The 22,782-nt window shown below is 47.4% G+C and overlaps 1 protein-coding gene across 2 annotated transcripts in view; it reads right to left on the reverse strand.

Moving 5' to 3' along the window:
* The window catches only part of LOC111141441 (acyl-CoA synthetase short chain family member 1), a 59,719-nt gene that overhangs the window by 14,439 nt on the left and 22,498 nt on the right, over positions 1–22,782 (reverse strand). For both annotated transcript variants that reach the window (XM_022494000.1, XM_022494001.1), the window contains exons 3-8: positions 16,662–16,861; positions 9,812–9,987; positions 9,267–9,419; positions 7,248–7,395; positions 5,844–5,981; positions 507–599 (exon numbers count right to left, since the gene is read on the reverse strand). In XM_022494000.1, coding sequence (XP_022349708.1) covers positions 507–599; positions 5,844–5,981; positions 7,248–7,395; positions 9,267–9,419; positions 9,812–9,987; positions 16,662–16,861 — 908 coding nt within the window. The remainder of the gene's footprint in view (positions 1–506; positions 600–5,843; positions 5,982–7,247; positions 7,396–9,266; positions 9,420–9,811; positions 9,988–16,661; positions 16,862–22,782) is intronic.

A 22,782-nucleotide genomic window follows, 5' to 3' on the forward strand; every position in this document is an offset into this window, starting at 1 on the left:
AACAAAGGGCTTTCCCACTAAAATCTAAATTTAGACTCTGGTCCCTTATAGTCGGCCCATCTGCATCAGTTGTACTTGTTTTGGGCATGCGGGCCCAACAGGAAAATGACCGTTTAGCTAAGCACCTACTACCTATCAGGCCTCAGACAACATAAAACAGTTCTATCACCTCCCTCCATCCTCATAGGGCCTGTAGTGGAGCACCCCCACTTCACAAATGAGGAACCCAAGGCTCAGAGACGTCATTACATATCCCGAGTCCTCTAGCTGGAATCCCTCAGCCTGGCTCTGCCTCTCACTCCAGACACTGGGATTTCCAACCACCACGTGTGCTGAGGGGCTGAGGCATTAGCGGTGTTGGATGGCAATCGCAGAGCCTCACTCCCACTTGACCCTCCAAGACTCGGGCTCGGCCACATGTTCTCACGTGCTATCATACACTGCGAGTGATCCTGGCACCAGGTTCCGAAGGCATGCCCGGGCCCCTTCTCCTCGGGGACTCTCACCTGTCTGCCACCACGTGTCCACCAGCGTGCATCTGCTATCCCCCACCACCTTGTGGAGCCACTCCCAAGCCTCAAAGTTGATCGGTTCTCCCACTGAAACCACACACAAAAGGAGAAACAATATAATAGACCTCAATAAACCTGAAACCAAAAAGGATAGGTTTTGTAATTTGTAAACAGCTCTGTAATTTCCCTAAAGGACGTAAGAGGAAACTTGAAAAAACAGTGAGATTCATCACATTTGTGGTGCCAAAGAATACAAATTACTAGATATTTTCACCATCAGGTCAAAAATTTAAAAGTTGCCTAGAATGTGAGAGAAAGAAACCTTAAATAGCCTTAACCAACTGAACATCCCAGGCACCCCTCATTATTATTATTATTTTTTTTTTACTTCTTATTTTATTTTATTTTCCGATTTTGGTCAGTAGCTTTCTATTTTTTTATTATGTTCAATTAGCTAACATAAAATACATCATTAGTTTTTGATGCAGTGTTCAATGATTCATTAGTTGTGTGTAACACCCTTATATGTAATTCCATGTATATGAACTGTCCAGAATAAGCAACTCTAGACAGACAGAAAGTTAGATTCATGGCTGCTTTAGAGTTGGGGTAGGGGAAAAGGACAGTTGGAAGAGATGGGGAGTGACTGCTAATGGGTTCAGGGTTACCTTTAGGAATGCTGTAAACAAGAAAAATGAGTAAGGGACAGGCAGGGCCAGGTAGGGAGAGAGAGGTAGGGGGCTACATGTTAGGCTTACCCAAAATCCCAGAAATGCTGAGGTGTGAGGAAACCAGAGATAAGGGAACAGAAGCAGACGACCGCGTTTGCCTTAGATATCAGAGATGAGATATTCAAAGGAGAAGTAATCATCAGTGGTAAAATCAAAGATTTCAGTTCCCTGGTCGGTTTCCTATAAAAGACTGACCATGAAAGACTGATTGGCAGCCCAATTAGAATCCCTCTTCCTCTAGAGAGCTTTTTTCTTTCCTTCCTGTTCTCACCTTCACTTAATACACTTTCACTTCACTTCACAAAAGAAAAAAGAAAAAAAAAAAAGCAAAGTGAGAGAAACAGTACAGTACAGGAGCATAATTTGGTATGCAGCTGGGAGAAACCGGATGTGTCTGTTAACACATAGCAGCGCACACACCTGATACGACTACTTAGGTAACTGTGGTGGAAATCTACTATAGCTACACCTACACTTATTCTCAAGAACATCACTCCTGGTGTATGACCTACAGAAAAGAAAGCAGATGTGCTCACACATGAGGAGGATCACCGCAGTTAAAAACCAGAAGTGCCATTAAGAAGGGGACAGAGAAGTAAACCATCAGCGTCCACGAGATACACAGCACGAGAGCACAAGAATGGAACCGCAGCCACCCTCAGCAGGGCTGCCCAGATAGTTGTGGCCCTGCAGATGCAGGAGCCGCATAGGCCGCCTGAACCCAGCTCTGCAAAGTTCAAGGACAAGCACATCAGTCCCTGCATGGCATGGTCAAAAGATGTGTGTGTGTGAGAGAGGAGGGGTGGTTACTGACTGGGAGGCGCCGTAAGGGAATGTTCTTCAGTCTGGAAATTTCTAAGGCTTGACCTAGGTGGCGGTTTTAGATACATGTACACAGTTGGTGGTTGAACACCACAGGGGTTAGGGTGCCAGCATCCTACGCAGCCAAAAATCTGAGTATAACTGGGACTTTGTTTATATATAACTAAGTTAAGTAAAACTTAACTACTGATAGCCTGCTGTTGATTAGAAGCCTCACCAATAACATAAACATTCACCCCACATTTTGTATGCTGTATGTATCAACATACTGTATTCTTACAAGAAAGTAAGACGAAGATAAGAAAAAAAAAATTAAGAAAATCATAAAGAGGGATGCCTGGGTGGCTCAGTCATTAAGAGTCTGCCTTTGGCTCAGGTCATGATCCCGGGGTCCAGGGTTCAAACCCCACATTGGGCTCTCTGCTGGGTAGGAATCCTGCTTCTCCCTCTCCCACTCCCCCTGCTTATGTTCCCTTTCTTGTTCTCTCTCTCTATCAAATAAATAAAATACCACCTTACACCAGTTAGAATGGCCAGGAAACAACATGTGTTGGAGAGGATGTGGAGAAAAGGGAACCCTCTTACACTGTTGATGGGGATGCAAGTTGGTGCAGCCACTTTGGAAAACAGTGTGGAGAATTTAAAAATAGAGCTTCCCTATGACCCTGCAATTGCACTACTGGGTATTTACCCCAAAGATACAGATGGAGTGAAAAGAAGGGCCATCTGTACCCCAATGTTTATAGCAGCAATAGCCACGGTGGCCAAACTGTGGAAAGAACCAAGATGCCCTTCAACGGACGAATGGGTAAGGAAGATGTGGTCCATATACACTATGGAGTATTATGCCTCCATCAGAAAGGATAATACCCAACTTTTGCAGCAACATGGACGGGACTGGAAGATATTATGCTGAGTGAAATAAGTCAAGCAGAGAGAGTCAATTATCCTATGGTTTCACTTATTTGTGGAGCATAACAAATAGCATGGAGGACAAGGGGAGATGGAGAGGAGAAGGGAGTTGAGGGAAATTGGAAGGGGAGGTGAACCATGAGAGACTATGGACTCTGAAAAACAATCTGAGGGTTTTGAAGGGGCAGGGGGTGGGAGGTTGGGGGAACCAGGTGGTGGGTATTAGAGAGGGCACCGATTGCATGGAGCACTGGGTGTGGTGCAAAAACAATGAATACTGTTATGCTGAAAATAAATTAAAAAAAAAATCTTTAAAAAAATATAAGAAAATCATAAAGAAAATACATTTACAGTCCTGTACTGTATTTATTGAAAAAAATCCATGTGTTAAGTAGGGCCCACACAGTTCAAGCAGATGTTGTTCAAAGGTCAACTGTGTGTATAATCTAACAACTGCTACATATATATGCCCACCCCCCCCACACAAATAAATGGCTTTCTACCCTAGGACTCTACAACCCAACTTCTCAGTGTCTACCCACTGTAACCTCCAGGTGTGTGTCCCCCAACCAAGATTTCATATGTTGACATCTTAACCCCCAAAGATGATAGTATTGGGAGGTAAGGACTTTGGGAGGTCATGAAGCCCTCTGGAATGGGGTTAGTGTTCTTACAAAACAGACCACACAGAGCTCCCTCTTCCCCCTCACTCATGTGAGGACATAGGGAAAAGGCACCATCTATAAAACCAGGAAGGGGGCCGTCCCCAGAAGACAATCATGCTGGCACCTTGATTTGGGACTTCCCAGCCCCCACAACTGTGAGAGATAAATTCATGTTGTTTATAAGCCACCCAGTCAGTGGTGCAGCCCCAGTGGCTAAGCTATGACCCTAATGAAACAGCCATATAAGACTGGCACTCAGCCAGAATTGACCAGCTTACACATACCACTGCTAGAACAGTGAAACACTCCCACTCTGGTTGCCTCTTGCTCAGGACGACCCACGACGCACCACGGCCTAATCTGGCCAGGGGCTCCCGTGCTGGTCACATGGGGGCTGGGTGTTGTGTGCATTAATCCTGCACTCACCCACACCCACAAGGAGGTTAAGAGGCTGCCATGAGGTACATTGAGAAACTGCCAAGAGCCCAGATCTCCAACCACAGGGGCAAGACCACCAGACCACGATCATGTTTACATGAAAGCAGACATCTTAGAACCATACTGTGTCTCTCACGGGAACATGACTGTGCAGAAGGGCTCAGAAGGGACACAAGCAGCATGGTTGCCTGAAGCCACACTCACGGAGGATGTCATGCATGACAATGTTCCAACTGTTTCTTTTTCTCAATAAGAGGAGAACTATGTGTCACTTGTGAAATTAAAAGTTAAAAAAAAAAGTGTAAAGCAAATCTTGGGGTAAAAGTCCTGAGGAAGCTGGGTTCTGCTGACTGGTAGGATTAAATGAAGTCAATTTGCCCGCAGCGTGGTGTGCTGTGAGGGCTAATTCAGATGTCGGGAAGCAGCCAGAGCGGCAGAGCCTCAGTGGGGGACAGCACCACATGGGCCCTGGCCAAGCATGCAGCTTACTGGTCCACATTCCTCCCATGTGAGCAGGTGCCCAGTGCTGTTTGTCTGCCTGCTAGCACTACTTAGTAACAACCAGGTCCCAAGGGAACCCCTGTAGGACTCTCCTCCCGGCACTGGTTACATGGCAGGAATGTGCCCACAACACCAGCAAAATACACAGAGTCTGGAGAAGGCTCCGTGTGTGCTCCCTGTTACAGAGCTGCTCCATGCCTGGTCTAAGAGAGGAAGTGGGTCTGGTGACGTATGGAGTGAGGATCCCAGAAGCCTGTCTGGCTAAGGGGATGCCTGGGTGAGGCAGCTTTGAGCTAGGACGGGCTCCCCCACTCTAAGGCAAGGGTTGGGCACCTCCTTCCGAAGCACTTGGAGCATTTACCCTGTCACTGGGGTCCTTGTGAGTCTTCCTTAGCAGAGCACGACTGGAAACTCAAATCTCCCTTCACCACTAACCTGACCTAGCTCCTGGGCCCACTTAGGTGGTCTGCAGATGGCACCTGGAGGATCTGAGTTTCTGTGGCCCTCCACCTGCACTCAGGTCCCAAGTACTGCCAGGCCCAGAGTGCAGGAGCACCTCACAGCCCCAGCGTTGGAGGGTAGGTGTTCTCCAACCACATGACTCCCTTCATGACATGCAGGCTTCACCCTCCACAGAGGGAACGTGCCAAGAGAGGCATCTCAGACTCACCACTCTCCGCCCTGTTCCCCTACTGACAGCATGTGTAGGGGCAGAAATGACAGGAGTCAGGAAAAGGAGACAGAAAGGGCTTGGGTACCCTCCACCTCACCATATCACCTGAAATAATCCCACATCCTCTTTCCAAAGTGCATTCATGGGGCTTGGCCACCTCTGTCAAAATCACAAGCGGAGATAATCTTGGATCTCGCAACCCTCTGCTTTGGAAATATCTACAGCAAGAGCAGCGCACAGCACAGTGTGCTTACCACAGTCCTTGGGGGTTGTCGGCCCCCAGCACAGGGGAGCACCTTCGTGACCCACAGTCAATTCCCCTCATACTGCAATCCCATGCGGCCACTAAAGAAGGGCTTGAGCTTCTTTACCAGGTTTTCATAATAAAGATGAAGCACAGAAACGTCTGGAGTGTTGTGCCCCAGGCCACGATCAGCCAGAGCCTCCAGGAAGCTGCTTACAGGCAGGGAAATCTGTTTCCTATTTAGCCTGGCACTGTTTGAATTCACCACAGACACAGCCACACAGCCTTCATGATTAAAGCCATATGGAAGCCTTCACTGGCTCTGCCCCATGGTGGGCCACTCACCTGAGCCCAGGGTCCTCAGGGAAGAGCGGTCATACTTCTTCACCCAGGAGTCGCCATATTTCAACAACAGCCGGACAGCCGTCGGGGCCCCATAGAACTGATTGATCTTTAACCTCTGCACCGTCTCCCAGTATCGACCTACAGAAGGGCCCAAGTTCACTGTCAGTCTGAGCCCACCACACGTTATCTAACTCATTTAGAAATCAGTCAACAGTTACTGTGCACTGGATACAGGCAAATACCTGTGTTCACAGAAATGGAATCCCAACGACCCATCGATGAAATGGGAAGTGAGCCCTCTGAGAAGGGGCTCCCCGTGGCAATCATCTCCCAGCATACCCCACATCCAGGGCCAGCACATTTGGCAATACCCTCCATCTGGCTCTGGATGGCTGCATTCACAGGGTGTAACCCAAAAGATTCAGCAAGGATCAGTTCAAAGAGGTATCACTGTGAATTTTAAAAATAACCCACGCCGTACTGACATAGAACTTGTGTTCAGTCACACCAAAATGGTCTCTAAGGGGGTGACTGGTGCTTCCCCTGGCACAGCGGCAGCCACCACTGAGTGAGCCCTGGAGAGCAGGGCAATTCTCCAGCACTTACTCACCTGGTTCCCCACAATCCCCCACAACTAGCCACCAATCCCCCACAACTACACACGGAGTGAGCAGAGCTTCGAGGGGGCGGAAGTGACATGGCTGAGATCACACCTAAGATGGCCTGCACATTTATCTGAGAGTGCATCCTAGCCCATCAGGAGGCTGGAGAGGAGCAGGGGAGGTGACAAAGAAGTTCCACACACATCACTGTTAGCACCGTGGAGGGTTTGGCAAGAGCCTCCTGGCAGAGACACCACCATTCCATGGCATTACAACAAATTCTTAGGGTTTTGTGCTGCCTCGGAGGAAGCTGCCAAAGTGAGCAAGATGTGGGTCCTCAAAGTGATCTCCATTCACGGACGTGGCTCCAGACCACAGGCAATGCTGTCTGACAGAGAGCACAGGCACAGAGCTGGATAAAGTCCCCTCTGTCTGGGGTAATGGGAGGTTGGCAGCTGGCCTGGGGGTTGAGGAAGGGCTGGATCTGGTCAGGTGGCCAGAGAGGAGAGAGGAACAGTGCTAAGGGGATGGCCCAAGGCACCCAGTTTGCTAGGGGGACAGGAACGCTGGAGTGGGCTGTCCTGAGATGGCTTTCAGTGACAAATCTATGACTTTTCTGATCCTACTACAGACACCACCCCTAGCCCCAGCCCACCTCAAAGGGCGAAGAATTCGGCAGCTATGCCACATGACCACAAGGACCACAGCCGGGCCAGAGCAAAGACCTCTACTCCACCCTCCTGTGAACTTCTCCTTCCTCCAGCTCCCTCGGGGGGACCCTGTGTGCATCCCCAGTCCTCACCAGCATCAGGGTAAACCGGGGTACTCTCAAAAAGGACGCTGGTTGCTCCATTGCACAGGGGTCCGTACACCACATAGCTGTGTCCTGTGATCCAGCCAATGTCGGCCACACAGCCAAAGACGTCACCTGGCCGGTAGTCAAACACAAGCTGCAGAAATAGGAGAGGCCATCAGGAGCCTGTCACCCCACATTCCCACAGGTCACTAACACTGTTCTGTAAATGCAAAACACAGCTGCACCTAAGGCTACCAAGAGCAGGAAAAACAAGTGCATTGCTGGGGCTCTGTGCAGCTACAGAAGTGACAAGACAGTTACTGTCACCCACAACACGCCGACTCTCGCAGGCAACAGTGAAAGAAGCCAGACTCCAAGTGTATGTTGCGTGAGCCCCAGCCAACCAAAGCTAATCTGTATGGTGGAGGTCGTGCAAGTGTCAGCCCTGCTGGGGGGCATCAGTGCCTTTAAGAGCTGGAGATACCCCACATCTGGATGCAGGTGGTGGCCACAAGTGTACCCACAGGTAAAACGCCATCTAGTTATAAGTCTAAAATAAGGGCACCCTGCACTAGTTATACCACAATCTTCTTAGATCCCTTAAAAATTGTAAAAACATGAAAGCCAAAAAGATCAAGAAATGCCTTAAGCATCATCAGCTTCTGAGAGCCTGAGCAGAGAGACTGTGTCTCTTGTATTCTCGCCACAGGGTCCCACCAGAGCCTGAATCTGAATGTCCCTTTTCAGGAAACACAGAGAACAGAGGGATAAAACTGCTGGGTGCCACAGAAAAGTGTAAGGAAATGGAAGGGACAGAGAAACAACAGGTTAAAAAAGCCTTAAAAGACACCTCAAAGAAGCGTCAGCAGGCAAGAGTAAGCTATAGGATCAGGGGACACATACTGGGTGACAAAGCTAGAAGAGGGGAAACACGGGACCATGATGCTATCAGTCAGGATACAGGGAGGGGCTGTAGTCAGACACGGAGGAAGGGCTTATGTGACCAAAGTGGGGTTTGCCTTTTCATAATTCTTCAAGCCACATACTTGATTTGGGTGGTTTTCTGGATTCTACTCTGTATTCTGTTTCCCAATGAAAAGATTTTCTTTTAAATCTTCGGGTGAGTGGCCCAATTTCTTGCTGCCCCAAATGAACACTGAGATTCTCCAGGAGTCTACATATAGCACAGTGGTCTTGAGACAGCCTGGGCCCTGTGCAGCTGTGACCCAAGGGGTCACCCAACCCACCCACATTCAAATCAGGCCTGTTTTTTAAATGCATTTATGAGAATAAAAGCATGTCACACCATCTTCTTTATAGGCCCTAAAGGGTGGTCCACTGTAACACAATTCCCATATAATGGACTTAGGTTTCCTTAAGAAAAGTAAATCTTTTTTTCTAATTTTACTTTTAAAATGTGGCCCCAGTGATCCAAGCCCAGAATACCTTTAAGGGCATATGAAAATGTTTTACTTTCTTTAAACACCAGGAAAAAAAGAAAAAAAAAAGATCTACTAAGTAGAAGTAGACATTTAATATGTAAAAGTAGCATATCCATCTCTATACCAACTCAGTTGTAAAATATGATTTTTGACATTTTTTATGGATGAAGGAGCCCAGGAGGGCGCTTACGTGCTTACACCTGGGCCCCTGAGCATCAGAACACAGCTGTAGCAAAAGGAGCACATTGGGCCTGGGGAGAGCCAGACTCCTCCAGAGCAAACGATGGCAAGGACACAGGGGCAAAGGGGCTAAAGGCCAGCAGTGAGCAGATTAGAGACCTGGACTCTTCCAACGAGCACAGAAACTTGGGCCCCACACCCACCTATGCAGAGTGCCAGAGCCACAACTTAGAGCACCCCACTCCTGAATGTACTAGGAGAAACGTTAGGCCCTCACACATACAAGCGCTAGGTTATAGCAGGAGTTCTAGCCCTAACCCAGGCTCTGAAGGCCCTCTACCCAGAGCCCAGCCACAAAGGCGTGACTCCTCGCACCCTCAGCCTCCCCCAACAAGGCACATACCCGGTGTGTCAGGGCGGCATAGAGCAGGTAGCCCGCCTGGGTGTGGACGAGTCCCTTGGGGGTCCCAGTGCTCCCCGAAGTGTACAGCAAGAAGAGCATGTCCTCACTGCCCATGCTCTCTGGGGCGCACACAGGGTCCTCCTTGGCCATTTCCTGCAAGGGGGAAGACATACACAGTCCCATCCAGGGAAGTTAACCTCTGCCCCCATTCACCCTCTCTGAAAACACCTCTCACCTGATGCCTAAAGGACTTGGCAGACAGGGTTCAGTTTGCCTTTTCTATCCTACCTTAGTTCAACTCCAGATGCAGGGAACACAAAGGGAAGGATCCAGTCATTTCTATTACACTGTTTCAGTATGTTTGTTCCATCTGAGTTCCAGCTTCCCAACCACAATATAAGCCCATGAGATTCCACTGGGGAACCCTGAGCACATTTAGGGGACCCAGGTTGAAAACCACAGTTTTCAACCTGGGTTGAACTCAGACCCAGTGTACCCAATAATTACCCCTCTTCCTCCAACTGTACAGAGCAAAGCAAACACACCTGCTCAAGGGGGATGTCCCGATGACCCATGTGGACCTTGTTGTCTGTCCTGTGAGCCACCAGGACGTGCTGGATGGTTGGGCAGTGCTTCACAGCTTCATCCACGATCTTCTTCAGCTCCACCACGCGCCCTCCCCGGAGTCCTTGGTTGAAGGTGATGACTACCTTGCACTTGGCTAATGCATACAAACAAGATTTCTGGTCAATTTCCTTCCCACTCTGAGCTTCACAGCCCAGGCTGAGGAGCCACACAGTCCAGGCCTGAACATGTGATAGACAAAGTCCATTCTTGAGCAAAATGGGGGGATCTGGCTGCCTTGCAATCTTTGGCTGAGTACAGAAGTACCAGGCCTTTTCACAGTTCTAAGGGAGACACTTCCATCAGTCCCTGCCAGGCCCTGGGAGGCTTTCCCAGGTGAGGGGCCATCACACCGTCCTCAGCCACAGCCACCATGGTGGCAAAGCAACACCAAGATGCAGAGACCAAGAAAACTGGACAGCCAGAGATCAAGCCCCAATGTGTCCTGTGTGGCCCCTGTCCTGTCCAGGGACAAGAAGCTTCAATGCCAGAAACCAGAGGGTGCCAGGAGTTACAGGCCCCCAACCTTGCCTTTAGCAGATGGCCCTCCAGGCTCCACACCTGCTATTCAATGACCTGGCTAGGCTTGACCAGGTTCAGGGCAAGGATGGGAAGACTGAACCTTCCATAGCAGACCAAGGGTTAAGGCCCTGAGCAGGATACAGACACAAACTAGGCCTCAGAACCATAGGTAAAGGAATGAGATCCCACATCATGCCTCAACCTGGGATGACCCAGAGGAATCAAGGCTGCAGTGGGCTATTCTCTAACTGGCCCCTAATGGAAGAGCCCAGAACAAATACCCAGTTTTAGTGCTGACCAGCAGGGACCCACACATCCTCAGACCTTTTATCACTCTGTACCAAGAACTTCTTCCAAAGCCACAGGCAGAAGCACTAAGGATTGCCCCAACCCCAGCAGCCTTCCACCAAGGATTCATGGGTTGGAATATAAATAGTCCAACTCCCTCGCCCCCCAGAGGCCCATTCCTATGTGGTTCTATCACCTTCCAGGGCTCTCTAGGGGACTGAGCTCCAGGCACCCACTGTGGAAGTTTGTCTACTGGATTTCTCTTCCCAGCCCCACTCCCCAGCACCCTAGATTGCTTCCCAGGACCACCTCCCAAATGAACTGGCTACCCCTGAATGCTCACCTCAGGGTGTACTTTTGTGGGAGCCCTGACAAAGGTACTATCTCCTTCAGCTTTTCTGTCTGAAAAGTGCCTTCTAGCAACACACTCATTCTTTCTTTATCCCAAGGGCCCTAGAGTTGACATGACCTTGAGAGCCTCCTAAGAATTCTCTTAGCCCTTGGCTGGGTCACCCAAGGATCAGAGAAGTACTCTAGAGGCCTTGAGGAACCCAGGAAAGTGTCATCCAGCTCTGCACAGCAGGGCACCCCAGCGGCACATTCTTTGCTCCTCAGACCTGGCCACTGGTCACCCTGGGGAAACAAAATCAGTTGGGTGTAGTCCGTCAGAGATCACCCTGGCCTACATCCTGGGTGCTGAGATTGGTCCAGGTCAACTCCCTATGGGGCAAGAAGGGAGATGATCCAGCAGGTAGAAAGAACCTGGCCTCAAGGGGGTGAGAGACAAAGAAAAATCAGGACCCCCTGGGGAGTCCCCGTCTATCCCAGGTGCATTATGTGGATTATAGCTCCACATAAGTGCATTATGTGGATTATAGCTCCTCCATAGCCTACCATGGCACAAGCCTTGCTCCTGGCTCTCATTTGCTGGAAGCTTTCCACCCAAGCAGTTCTCTAGGGCAGGAACCTGCATCGCATGCCTAGTCTCTAGGAGGTGCTTGAGGATGTGTTTCACTCTGTGGTTTCCCCCGAAGTTCAGTGACGGGTACAGGGTTTGTGCACAGCATCAGGGCACAGGCCAGATCAGCATGACACTTTATCTGGGAAGCTTTGATTTTTACCTCCCTGGCTTTTGAGCAGGTATTAGCATCTGTCTTCATGTTTTACTGCTCCTATAGCCAATTACCACAAACTTAGTGGCTCGGAAAACCCATATTTTATTTCACAGTTCTCTAGTCCAGTGAGCTTGGTGGGGTTCTTTTCTTGAAGTCTCATGCCCAAATTCAATGTATGAGGGAACAAAGCTCTCATCTGGGGGCTCTGGAGGAGACTCTGCTTCTGGGCTATTCAGGGTGTTGACAGAACTCAGCTCCATATAACTTCAAGACTGAGGTCCCCATTTTGCTCATTTTTCATTCTGTCAGCCAACAGTTGTTCTTAGCCTTCAGAGCCACCTACCTCCCCTGGCTTATGATGTTCTTTATCATCAAAGCTAACAAAGGCAGATCAAGTCCTTCTCATGCTTTGACCTCCCATTCTGCCACATGTCCTCTGCCTCCAGCCAGAGAAAGTTCTCTGCTTTCCAGGGCTAACATTTTTAGTTTGGGCCCACCTGGATAATCCTACCATTTCAGTGCTCATCCCATTTGCCAAGCCCTTTTGATGTGTTAAGTAACATATTCCCAGGTTTTGGGGGATTATGGTGCAGACATATGTGGGGGCCATTACTTCCTCCTCCCCCACAGCCTCTCAGAATCATTCTGCCCTCCACCCTCCCCACCATACTATACTCTCTTTCCACTCCTAATTCATCCTAAAGCAAGAGGGAATATAAAGGGAAGAGGAGTGGTTAGAGTCTGGAGGCCAGGCCAGGGGACAGAAACTCTAAAATAGAACATATTGACTGAATGGCCGCCTAGCTCATGATGAGTCCCTGGTGGCCATGCTAACACTCCCACCCCCGAACCCCAGTGATGGATTAAGGAGAGCTGAAAATTCTTCCACCTGGTCTCATACTACTTCTCAAGGAGAAATAGGGTGTTGGTGTCCCCCACCTTGAATTTGGAATGACCAGACTGGTTGGATCAATGGAGTACTAAAAATGAGGATATGTGTATTCTGAACCTGGCCTTTAGGGCAATTGGCACTTTCTACTTCCATCCAAGAGAAACTGTGAGCTGCCATGCAACAGTCTGACTGTCTGTGGTTGCCCGACCTGGTCATGCAAAGAGGCCACATGAAAAAGATGCTTCACAGCCCCCAACTATGCAAGCCAACCCAGCCTGCATCCCAGATATCATGGAGCAGAGAAAAGACATTCCCACAAAGCCCATTTGATTCTTGCCCCCACAGAATCATGAAATAATTAAATTTATTGTTCTTAGCACTAAGTTTCGGAGTAGTTTGTTACACAGCAATAAATAACCAGACACTCCTCTTATTGACCCAAGAGAAGGTAAACACCTGTCCCAACAGAGTCTTACCATGGACTGACACCTGAATAGCTGGACGTGGAAGGTGTAGGTGTTGGGTAAGAATCTCTTAATGACAAAGTATAGAGAAAATTATAGCAGTTTCATCTGCTGAGGACCTCAGAGATGACCTGGCCCCTGTCCTTCTGTGGCCTTGTTGTATAGGATTCCTGAAGTTCTGGGACCTGTTCCAGGATCCAGCTACTAAATCTCCAGGGCCCAATGCTTTGGGCTTGTTTTAAAGAATCTTAACAGAAACACTTGGCAACCATGATAATATCCTCAGCAAAGGAAAGGATCAGCCTAGTGTAATGTGTTTTTTGTTTGTTTTTCTTTAAGATTTTATTCATTTACTTGAGAGAAAGAGGCAGAGATAGTGACAGAGCTAATAAGAGACAGCAGGAGCAGGGAGGAGAGGAAGAAGCAGGCTCCCTGCTGAGCAGGGAGTCCAATGTGGGGCTCAATCCCAGGACCCTGAAATCATGACCTGAGCTGAAGGCAGACACTTAGCTAACTGAGCCATCAAGGTGCCGCAGCCTAGTGTAATGTTAAAGCATGATCTCTGGTGGCAGAATGCCTGGGTTCAAATCCTGGCTCTGTCACTAACCAGCAATGTGACCTTAGGCAAGTCACTTAACCTCTCTGTGCCTCAGTTTCCTCATCTTCAAAAAGAGAAGCTCCCAACAAAGAATAGCCCAAGACCAGATGGTTCTCACTGGTGAATTCTACCAAATATTTAAAGATAAATTAACATCAATCTTCCTCAAACTCTGCCCAAACACTATACAGGAGGAAATACATTCTAACTAATTCTATGTGGCCAGCACTACCCTGATACCAAAGCCAGATGAACACATCACAGGAAAAATAAAAACTATAGACCAATACCCTTCATGAATACTGATGCAAAAATCCTCAACAAAGTGTTAGCAAACTATAGCCAGTAGCATATTAACAGGATTACGCATCATGACCAAGTGGGGTTTATTCCTGGAATGAAAAGAGCGGTTTGACAACATGAAGAATCAAGGACATGGGTTCTCTGCTCAGCAGGGAGCCTGCTTCTCCCTCTCTCTCTGTCTGCCTCTCTGCCTACTTGCTTCTCCCTCTCTTTCTATCTGCCTCTCTGCCTACTTGTGATCTCTGTCAGATAAATAAATAAAATCTTAAAAAAAATGAAAATTAAAGACAGATATACAGATCATTGGAACCAAATACAGAACCCAGCAATACGCCTCAACATATATGGCAAATTAGTTCTGACAAAGTGCCAAGGCCATTCGATGAGGGGGAAAAAAACAGTCTCTTCAACAAATGGTGCTGGTACCACTGGATACCCACTGGCAAAAGAATGAAGTTGAACCTCACACTATATACAAAAATTAACTCAAAATGGATCAAAGACCTAGTAAAAGCTAAGACTAGAAAATTCTTAGAAGAAAACATGGAGGCAAATCTTCATCACACTGGAGTTGTCAATAGATTCTTAAATAATACACCAAAATCACAAGCAAAAGAAAAAAAAATGGATGATCCAGACTTTATCACAATTAAAAACTTTTGTACATCAAAGGACACTATTGAGAGAGTGAAAAGACAACCCACAGAATGGGAGAAAATAATTGTAAATGATAAATCTAATAAAGGTTTAGTATCCAGAACATAGAGATAACTCTTAAAACTCAACCAACCAAAACACCAACAATTTAAAAAATGGACAAAGAGCTTATGTAGACATTTATCCTAAAACATACAAATGGAGAAGCACATGAAAAGATGCTCAATGATGTTAGTCATTAGAAAGGAGATCAAATCCACAATGAAATACTACTTCGTACACATTGGATGGTTATAATTTTTTTTTTAAGTGAAACAAGGGCTGATGAGGATTCAGAGAAACTGGTAACCTCATACATTGCTGCTGGGAATGTGAAACAGAGAGACAACTTTGGAAAACAGTTTGCAGTTCCTCGCTAAGTTAAATACAGATTTACCACGTATGCCAGCAATTCCATGCCTAGGTATATGCATGAAAAATTGGAAGAAGGTGTTCTCATGAATGTTCACAGCAACTCTATTCAAAATAGCCAAGATGTGATATGTTAACAAGTCAAATGTCTATCAACAGATGAATGGATAAACAAAACATGGTATACCCGCACAGTAAAATTTTATTCATAGAAATGGAAATGAAGAAATGATACATGCTACAACATGGATGAACCTTGAAAACACTGTGAGTGGCCATAGAAGTCATATACAAAAGGCGACGTATCCCATGAATTCATTCTATGAATTACCCAGAATAGGCAAATCACTGACACAGAAAGCAGATTAGTGGTTGCCAGAAGCTGGATGGAGGGGGAAACAGGGAGTCCCTGCTTAATGGGTATGAGATGTCCATTTGGGGTAATAAAAAGGGTCTGGAATAGACAGTGATGATGGTTGCACAACACTATGAATGTGCTTAATGCCACTGAGCTGTATACTTTAAGATAGTTATAATAATAATAAAAAATGGGGGAAGGGAGAAATAGGGAGAGTATTATCGCCTATCATATTTATGAAGACTAGTTTAGTTAAATTAAAGGAGAGGACTTTTGCAAAGTGCTTAGAACAGTACCTGGCACATGGTAGGTGCTACAGAGTTGAGAGAGAGAAGGAGAAATGAATGACAGCACCAACCCTTGAAAGTGGAGGGAGAGATGTAGAAAGGGAGCGGAAAGGCTTCTCAGTCCCTCCTAAAGAAGGTGGTCAGCTAGGGTCTAGGTCAGAACTCTGCCCTTGAACTGTGTTTACTAGCCAAAGGCAAGTCTTCAGTGAGACACAAAGAACTCCCAGTGGCCCCCCCCAAGCATCCTCCTTGGTGAGCCAGCTCAGGGAGCTCTCTATGACCTCACTGAGCAGGGGTCAGACCTCGCAGACATGAGGTCACCATCCAGACACTCAGCCCTCCCACACCAGAAAAAGGAGGGAGACAACATTGTTCTGGACACTGTTCAGGAGACTCTGAGCTACCTGCAGATAGAAATCCTTAAAGATGCACCATAAGCCCCCACACCTGACTCAGGCCTCTGGAAATGGTCTGCCCCATCCTTCCTCATGACGGAAGACTTTTAATTGTTGACCTGGGAGACATTCCTCATACATCCCCAGCATCGTGTCGCCCTACACATTGCTTCTTCCACCACAGCCATTCCAGTCACCTCGAAGCGCTTATATGAGTTGTGCTCCTCCCACCAAGCAGCTGAGACCTACGCTGTTCCCTCCAGCTGAAGTCTTCCTTTTTCACCTGATTAATCCAATGCCATCAGATCTCAGCTCACAGAACAAATGCTCATTCAGCCATGTCCTTGTCTCTGGTGGTATCTGTCATTCGTCTGTGTGATTTTTATTAATGTCTGTCTCCACTCCCAAGTCGCTGATGGCCAGGCCCCAAAGAACAAAGGCCAGGGGCCCCCAGGTTTCTCCCTCCCTTCCAAACGCTCACCATCATTAATCCTCCCAGCCAGGGACTCTGCACTGAAGCCAGCAAAGACCACGGTGTGGACAGCTCCAATCCTGGCACAGGCCAGCATTGCGGCCACAGCCAGTGGGGAAACAGGCATGTAGATGGCCACACGGTCCCCTCGACGGATGCCATGTCTCTTCAGCATATTTGCCAGGCGACACGTGGTCTCCAGCAGTTCCCTGAAGTACAAGGAAGAGAAGGCCATCAGAGATGGTGAAGGGCCAAAATGCTGAGTGATTTGGGGAGCATAATTCTGCGAACAGTAAGTACTGTACACCCAGCCAGGGCCCGGAAGACAGTAGGTACTCAGTGGCTTGTTGCACGGCAAGTTCTTTTCCAGAAAATAATGTTTTCAACTTCGCAGGCTAGTACTAGCAGATTCATGGCCACATTACCGTGGTCAGATGGCTGTCCTTGGGTTCACTCACAGCAGGGCTTCTCAGACAGCACAGGGGGCCAAAGCCTAAATTGTCACATCCCTGAGACGTCTCGAAAGTCGAACGGAAAGGTCCGCCCCCAAAAATGATCTCCTAAGACCTTTAGTGGGGAAAGTAAGGCCCCCGTTTTATGAATCAGCACAGCTCAGTTGCACCAAGCAAGGCTCTAGCCGGGAGGCCGCAGCTCACGCAACAGACTCCCAACCCCGTGTAGCCACGCTGAGTCGAAGCGAAGGCGGCCGAGTGATAATCACCCACCTGTAACCCAGAGGCAGGGAAGGCAGGGAATGAAAGCACCTCCTTCTTCCCAGTTGCAAGGCACCGAATGCACGTGGCACTTTGAAGACGCAGGGCCATCCAGATACCCACCCCCTCCTACCTCTCCTGTCCACGTGACCATCCCTCCATTTCTGGACTAATCACGAGGTTCTGCCTGCCAATCAGAATGCAGCATCTCCCTAGAGAAGCAGACTGGCTTAAGGCTTGACACGTGACCCAATCTGCCCAATCAGAGTCAATGACACTCAACTCAACTCCGGGAACAGGGACTATGCGCCTTAAAGCGCCCGCTTGTCTGGAATGGAGCTGGGAGTGGAGAAAAGCAACCTGGGGAGCTCGACGCTCCATTCCCTGTGGTTCCAGCGGATGTGCCAACTGACCCCTGACTATGCAAATAACCAGTCATTTAACCCGTTTTTCCTGTGATTTGATTTTAATTTATTTAATCACAGAACTAACAGGGAAAGACAGAATAAGGGGCAGCCAACCAAACTAACCTCACCCACGCTCTGCATCTCCCTGAGGGGTCTGAGTGGGGGCTGGGGGGCAGCGCCGACTTCTGCAGGCCGTGGCAGCCAGAGACTGGATGCTCTGAGCTCTGCAAGTCCCCTTACAAGCGTGTGCCTGCTTCCCCTCTGTTCAAAAGGTCCTCAAGGTAAGGGCTCTGAGAAAGGCCAAGCTCAGCAAGAGGCCGCCTAGAAACACCAGCGGAATGAAGATGAACACGCCCCATTTCAGGCAGAGACTTCAAGGGGACTTTTGTTTCTTCCCAAAGCCATCCTGCATGGAGACCTGATGAGAACCAGATCATAATTCCAGCCTGCACTTGGCCTCGCGACCAGTAACTCCCGCCCAGACTGGCTCCAGCATGCCTCTTCTGCAGGATTTCATCCCCCGCTTAAAGCTTTCAGGAGGACAAAGACCCCATTCAGTGGTGCCCCACCCACTCCTTGCCTAAGTTTATGTCGAAAGAAAACGTACTTCCTGACAGACCCCAGCGCCAAACCCCGGAATCCAGAACCTGGGAACATCCATACTAAGCCAGGGAAGGAGGCTGGGACAGCCCGTGATAGTATGGAAGAGGCAGCTGTGGTCAATAATGCAGAATAACTCAAGCCCAGTGGAGACACCATTTTCCTAGCTAAGGATTTAAGCCTCTGGGCAGTGCTCAGGGAGATGGAAGCTTAGATATGTGTTACACATCAATGGTGATGAAATTCAGTCCTTACTCTGAAGACCAAAGGCATCAGTCAGAAGTCAAGGAACACAAGTGAACTGTCTAGACAGAAGAGCCTGGGTTAGTTTTCTATAGTGGCTGCATTAAACATGGCAGCTTACCTTTCTCAACTGCCATGCAGTCATCTGAGAAACGGCAGGTGCCATGCAACTTGTGTACCTGTCAGAAATGTTAGTGAAAACCATCACCCACCCAGGGCCCTGCCAAATATTTAGTAGGTATTATCTTTCCCATTAGATCTCTTTGTCATCATTTCCTAAAATTCTAAAAATCTAAATTCTAAAAAAAATATTTCTAAAGTCATGTAACTGGTGAATTCCTAAGACGCTAAAAATTCCATCCAGACACTGTGGAGATGAGAGTGAAAGTGTCCTACAGGATCACAGTTCTGACTAGAGAGATGAAGGCACATGCATGAGTGTGTGAAGGGCGTTTTACCTCAGCTTGGTGCAATAGTCTCTGAGGGCAGCAGGGAGAACTTTCTGGACAGATTGGCTGTGGTGAAGAGGAGCAAGGGAGCAGCAGTATGAGTCACCCCTCTACTATAGGAAAGTTGAGCCATAGCCCTGGAAGAGGGTCTGGAGACTAAGCTGAGGCAACCTATGGGTTCCCTGGAGGATTGAGAGGCATCAACTGTGTGCTGCACCTGGAGCTGGGTCCCGTGGGTCTCAGACTCTTGCTGCTACAACTAGGGGAGCAGTTTCTGATAAAGAATTTGCTCTGGGTAAATCTCCAGGCATGTTCCCCTTTCTATCCACTCTGCCAAGGCCATAAACCTGAAAATCAAAGGGCTCCTTGAAGGTCAGATGGTGCAGTCTGCCTTGGGGTCCAGAAATCTTATTGCTACACTCTTGTCCACAGTGGTCCAGCCTCTGCTTAAGAATCATACTGCTGGAAGTCACCACCTCATAGAGCTGTCTCTTGCTCTGTCATTTTAGTAGAGAAACAGTCTTTCTAAAATTGGACCAAGTTCTGTAGCTGTACAAATTCCACACGTTGGTCCTAGCTCAGCTCTTTAAACCTGAATAAATCTAGTTTTTCATTCAGTGGCAGCCCTTCAAATCTCTCAATATCCTCCATACTTCCAGGAAGCCTTTCTTCTGCAAGTTCTTTCATCCAGCCATCCATGACCCCACAAACTCTCTATAGATATACCTCCAGGTTACCAAATTGACCCCCACATTCTCATTGTGTCTCTCTAGAGCAGAATATCGGCACCCAGACCCTTGATCTCAACTCTACACTTAATAATGTAAATTAAGAACATGTTGATTTCCTCCACACTTTTGCCATTGGAAAATAAGGTCAGCAAACCTAGGTCTTCAAATCATTGAAAAATAAATGTTATTTGAGTGATCCTATCATTCCACATATTCAAAAAGTGTCCAAAAGCATGTTCTTGGATATCTGTGACTTCTCAGAGACTCCCATGAACTGTTTCTGTATCAAATAGATAATGCAGCCACTTGGAGGCTGGTGCTTCAGTTTGTCACTGCAGGAAATACTAGCTTCCTTATACTAACAGGGTCTTCCCAACGGATAGCAGCTTTCAGCTTTCTGAGAAATGATCTTACTGAAGTTAGTGTTATATTTTCAAGTGCAAAGAGAAAAGTAACATTTGTTATTAGGTATTGACCAAGATATCTAAGTTTATCTGCAATGTAGACTCTTCAGACCTAAACCTTCAATATGAACCTATGCAAACAATGTGCACAAATACATAAATTTGGCATGGTGTTAGTAACTGCTAACGGGCCTTGCTTGGGGAAGGGAGAAGACTTTCTACAGCCAACTATTAAGCAGGGAATAATGTTTATCCAATGCTAAAGACATAATCTGACCTCAAGTATTTGTAACCAACATGACACCTGCCAATGTCTCAGCCAGTATAAAGGCCCCTGGACCACCTCAGTCCAAAACAGGACACAACTGGAAATCAAGTTCAGAAGAAAGACAGGAATAAATACACTGGTATTTATTTATTTATCTATATTCTAATTAAAGCTTTTTTTTTTTTTTATGGAAAATATCTTTATGTCCTAGCATTTCCCAATGACAGCCCAGGGAAGTAAGATAGGCCATGTGTGTGTTTTGTACTTAAGAAATAAACAAATTGAGAATGCATGATTTGCTCACTTCCCACAATTACAATGGCTCTTAGTGTTCATTAAATAAATACCACCTCCACTGTCCATCTATCCCACTAAGTACAAGCTTTACTTGGGCGGGGATTTGGGGGTTACTCCCTTCTTCCTAGGGCCTACAGCTGAGCCTAGTTCATAGAAGGCTCAGTAAATATTTGTGGAATGAATGGGAGCAGCAGATAAGTGAGAAACGACAAGGGCTCTGACAGGCGCAGGACTCCTCAGGCCTGTGCTCTCACTGTGAGTGCCTGTCAACTCTGCAGATGCCTTCCATCTCCCTGCAGGGAGAGAGGGTGAGGCTGGTCAGCCCATCAGCATCATACAGGCAGGGAATTGTCCTACTCCTCTGACAGCAAGTGAGAGGGACCGCTCCCACTGATAAAGCACCCAGAGGTCCTTCTCAGTCTCTTTTGCCAATAAGGGAAATAAACCCAGGTGATCATGTTGATACTGTGTATGTAAGGCCTGTGACAGACACAAAGCTTTTCAGAGTCCCTGCTCTCCTCCAAGCCTGGGTGCTGACGAAGAGGAGGGGTCGACTCCAGGATCTAGATGCAGAACTTGAAAGGGCACTCAGCTGCTGTTCTGCAGTTCAGCATTTTCTTCAGCAAGCCACTTCTGGAAGATCGGGTAGTAAAAGAAGAAAAGGAAGCAGAACAAAGCAGGAGGGCCCTTTTCTCACATGGGGCTTGCGTGGAGGGATAGGCAGGACACGTCGATGGCTCATGAATTGTGTCTCAGAACCAGGTCTAGGGACAAACTCCTTCCTTCCAGACAGACTCCTCTGACCCTGACATTATTGTAGCCACTAACTCTGATTTGATGATGATAAAATTTGCTCACTCTTCTGCTCATGACTACTGGGAGAATAGATGCCCAGGAAATTTAGCTGAATGGGTTCATAAATCAAGTATAAAATTCCTTGCACATCATTATTTGATTTCATGACCATGACCTTGAGTAAAGAGAAGATGCAATGGAATATAAAGTAGTAGCCACACTTAAAGATGTAAAATTTCCAAAGCTGCTATTTGCCAAGAAAGGCCCCAGATACAGGGTTTTCAAGAAACAATAGCTGAATTGCCACTGGTGACATAAAGTCAACCAGTGAAACTAAGGAGACTAAAGCTGCATGTTTTCTACCTTCCTTACAGAAGTGTATTTTCAAGGTGGTTCAATTAGTTGAGCACCTGACTCTTGATTTCAGCTCAGGTCATGATCTCGGGATTGTGAGACTGAGCCCCATACCAGGATCTTTGCTCAGCAGGGAATCTGCTTGAGGATTCTCTCCCTCTCTCCCTTTGGCTCTCCAGCCACTGCCCCCCGCCAATCTATCTATCTAAAAAATAAATAAAATAAATAAAATAAGGAATTATATTTTCCTTGAGTCTGTGCTATAGTTTATGGAAAGTATTGGGCCTGGAAAGTTTATGTCAGGAAAGTGTATTGTTGGAAGCCAAACTACATCTGATCAGAGACAGGTTCCCACCCTAGTTCTCTACACACCTGGAGCCTTGACAGTCCTGTCTGCAGCAGCCTAATAACAGGGCCCACTACCAAGGTGTTTGTGAGACTGCTGTGGTCTGAGGTGTGTGTTCCCAAGTTCCTACTTGGAAATTGTAACCCCAAAGGTGATGGTTTAGGAGATAGGGCATTTGGGAGGTGATTAGGTCATGAGGGTGACACCCTCAAGAATGGGGTCAATGGTCTTATAGAACAGATCCCACAGAGCTCCCTCGCCCTTCCCACCATGTGAGGACAGAGCAAGAGGGGAGTGGCTATAAATCAGGAAGAAGGTCCTCAGTGGAATGTGACCATGCTGCTGCCTTGAACTTGGACTTCTTGGACTGTGAGAAATGAATTTCTGTTGTTTATAAGATACCCAGGATATGGTGTTTTGTTACAGTAGCCCCAACAGACTAAGACAAGGACCATACATGAAGTCTCACACACATAAGAAGGCATCCTATAAACAGTAGCTATAATTATGGTGGAAAAAGGAA

This window comes from Enhydra lutris, unplaced genomic scaffold, assembly GCF_002288905.1.
Source record: "Enhydra lutris kenyoni isolate GAN:26980312 unplaced genomic scaffold, ASM228890v2 scaffoldscaffold6, whole genome shotgun sequence".
In the NCBI taxonomy this organism is placed as follows: Eukaryota; Metazoa; Chordata; class Mammalia; order Carnivora; family Mustelidae; genus Enhydra; species Enhydra lutris.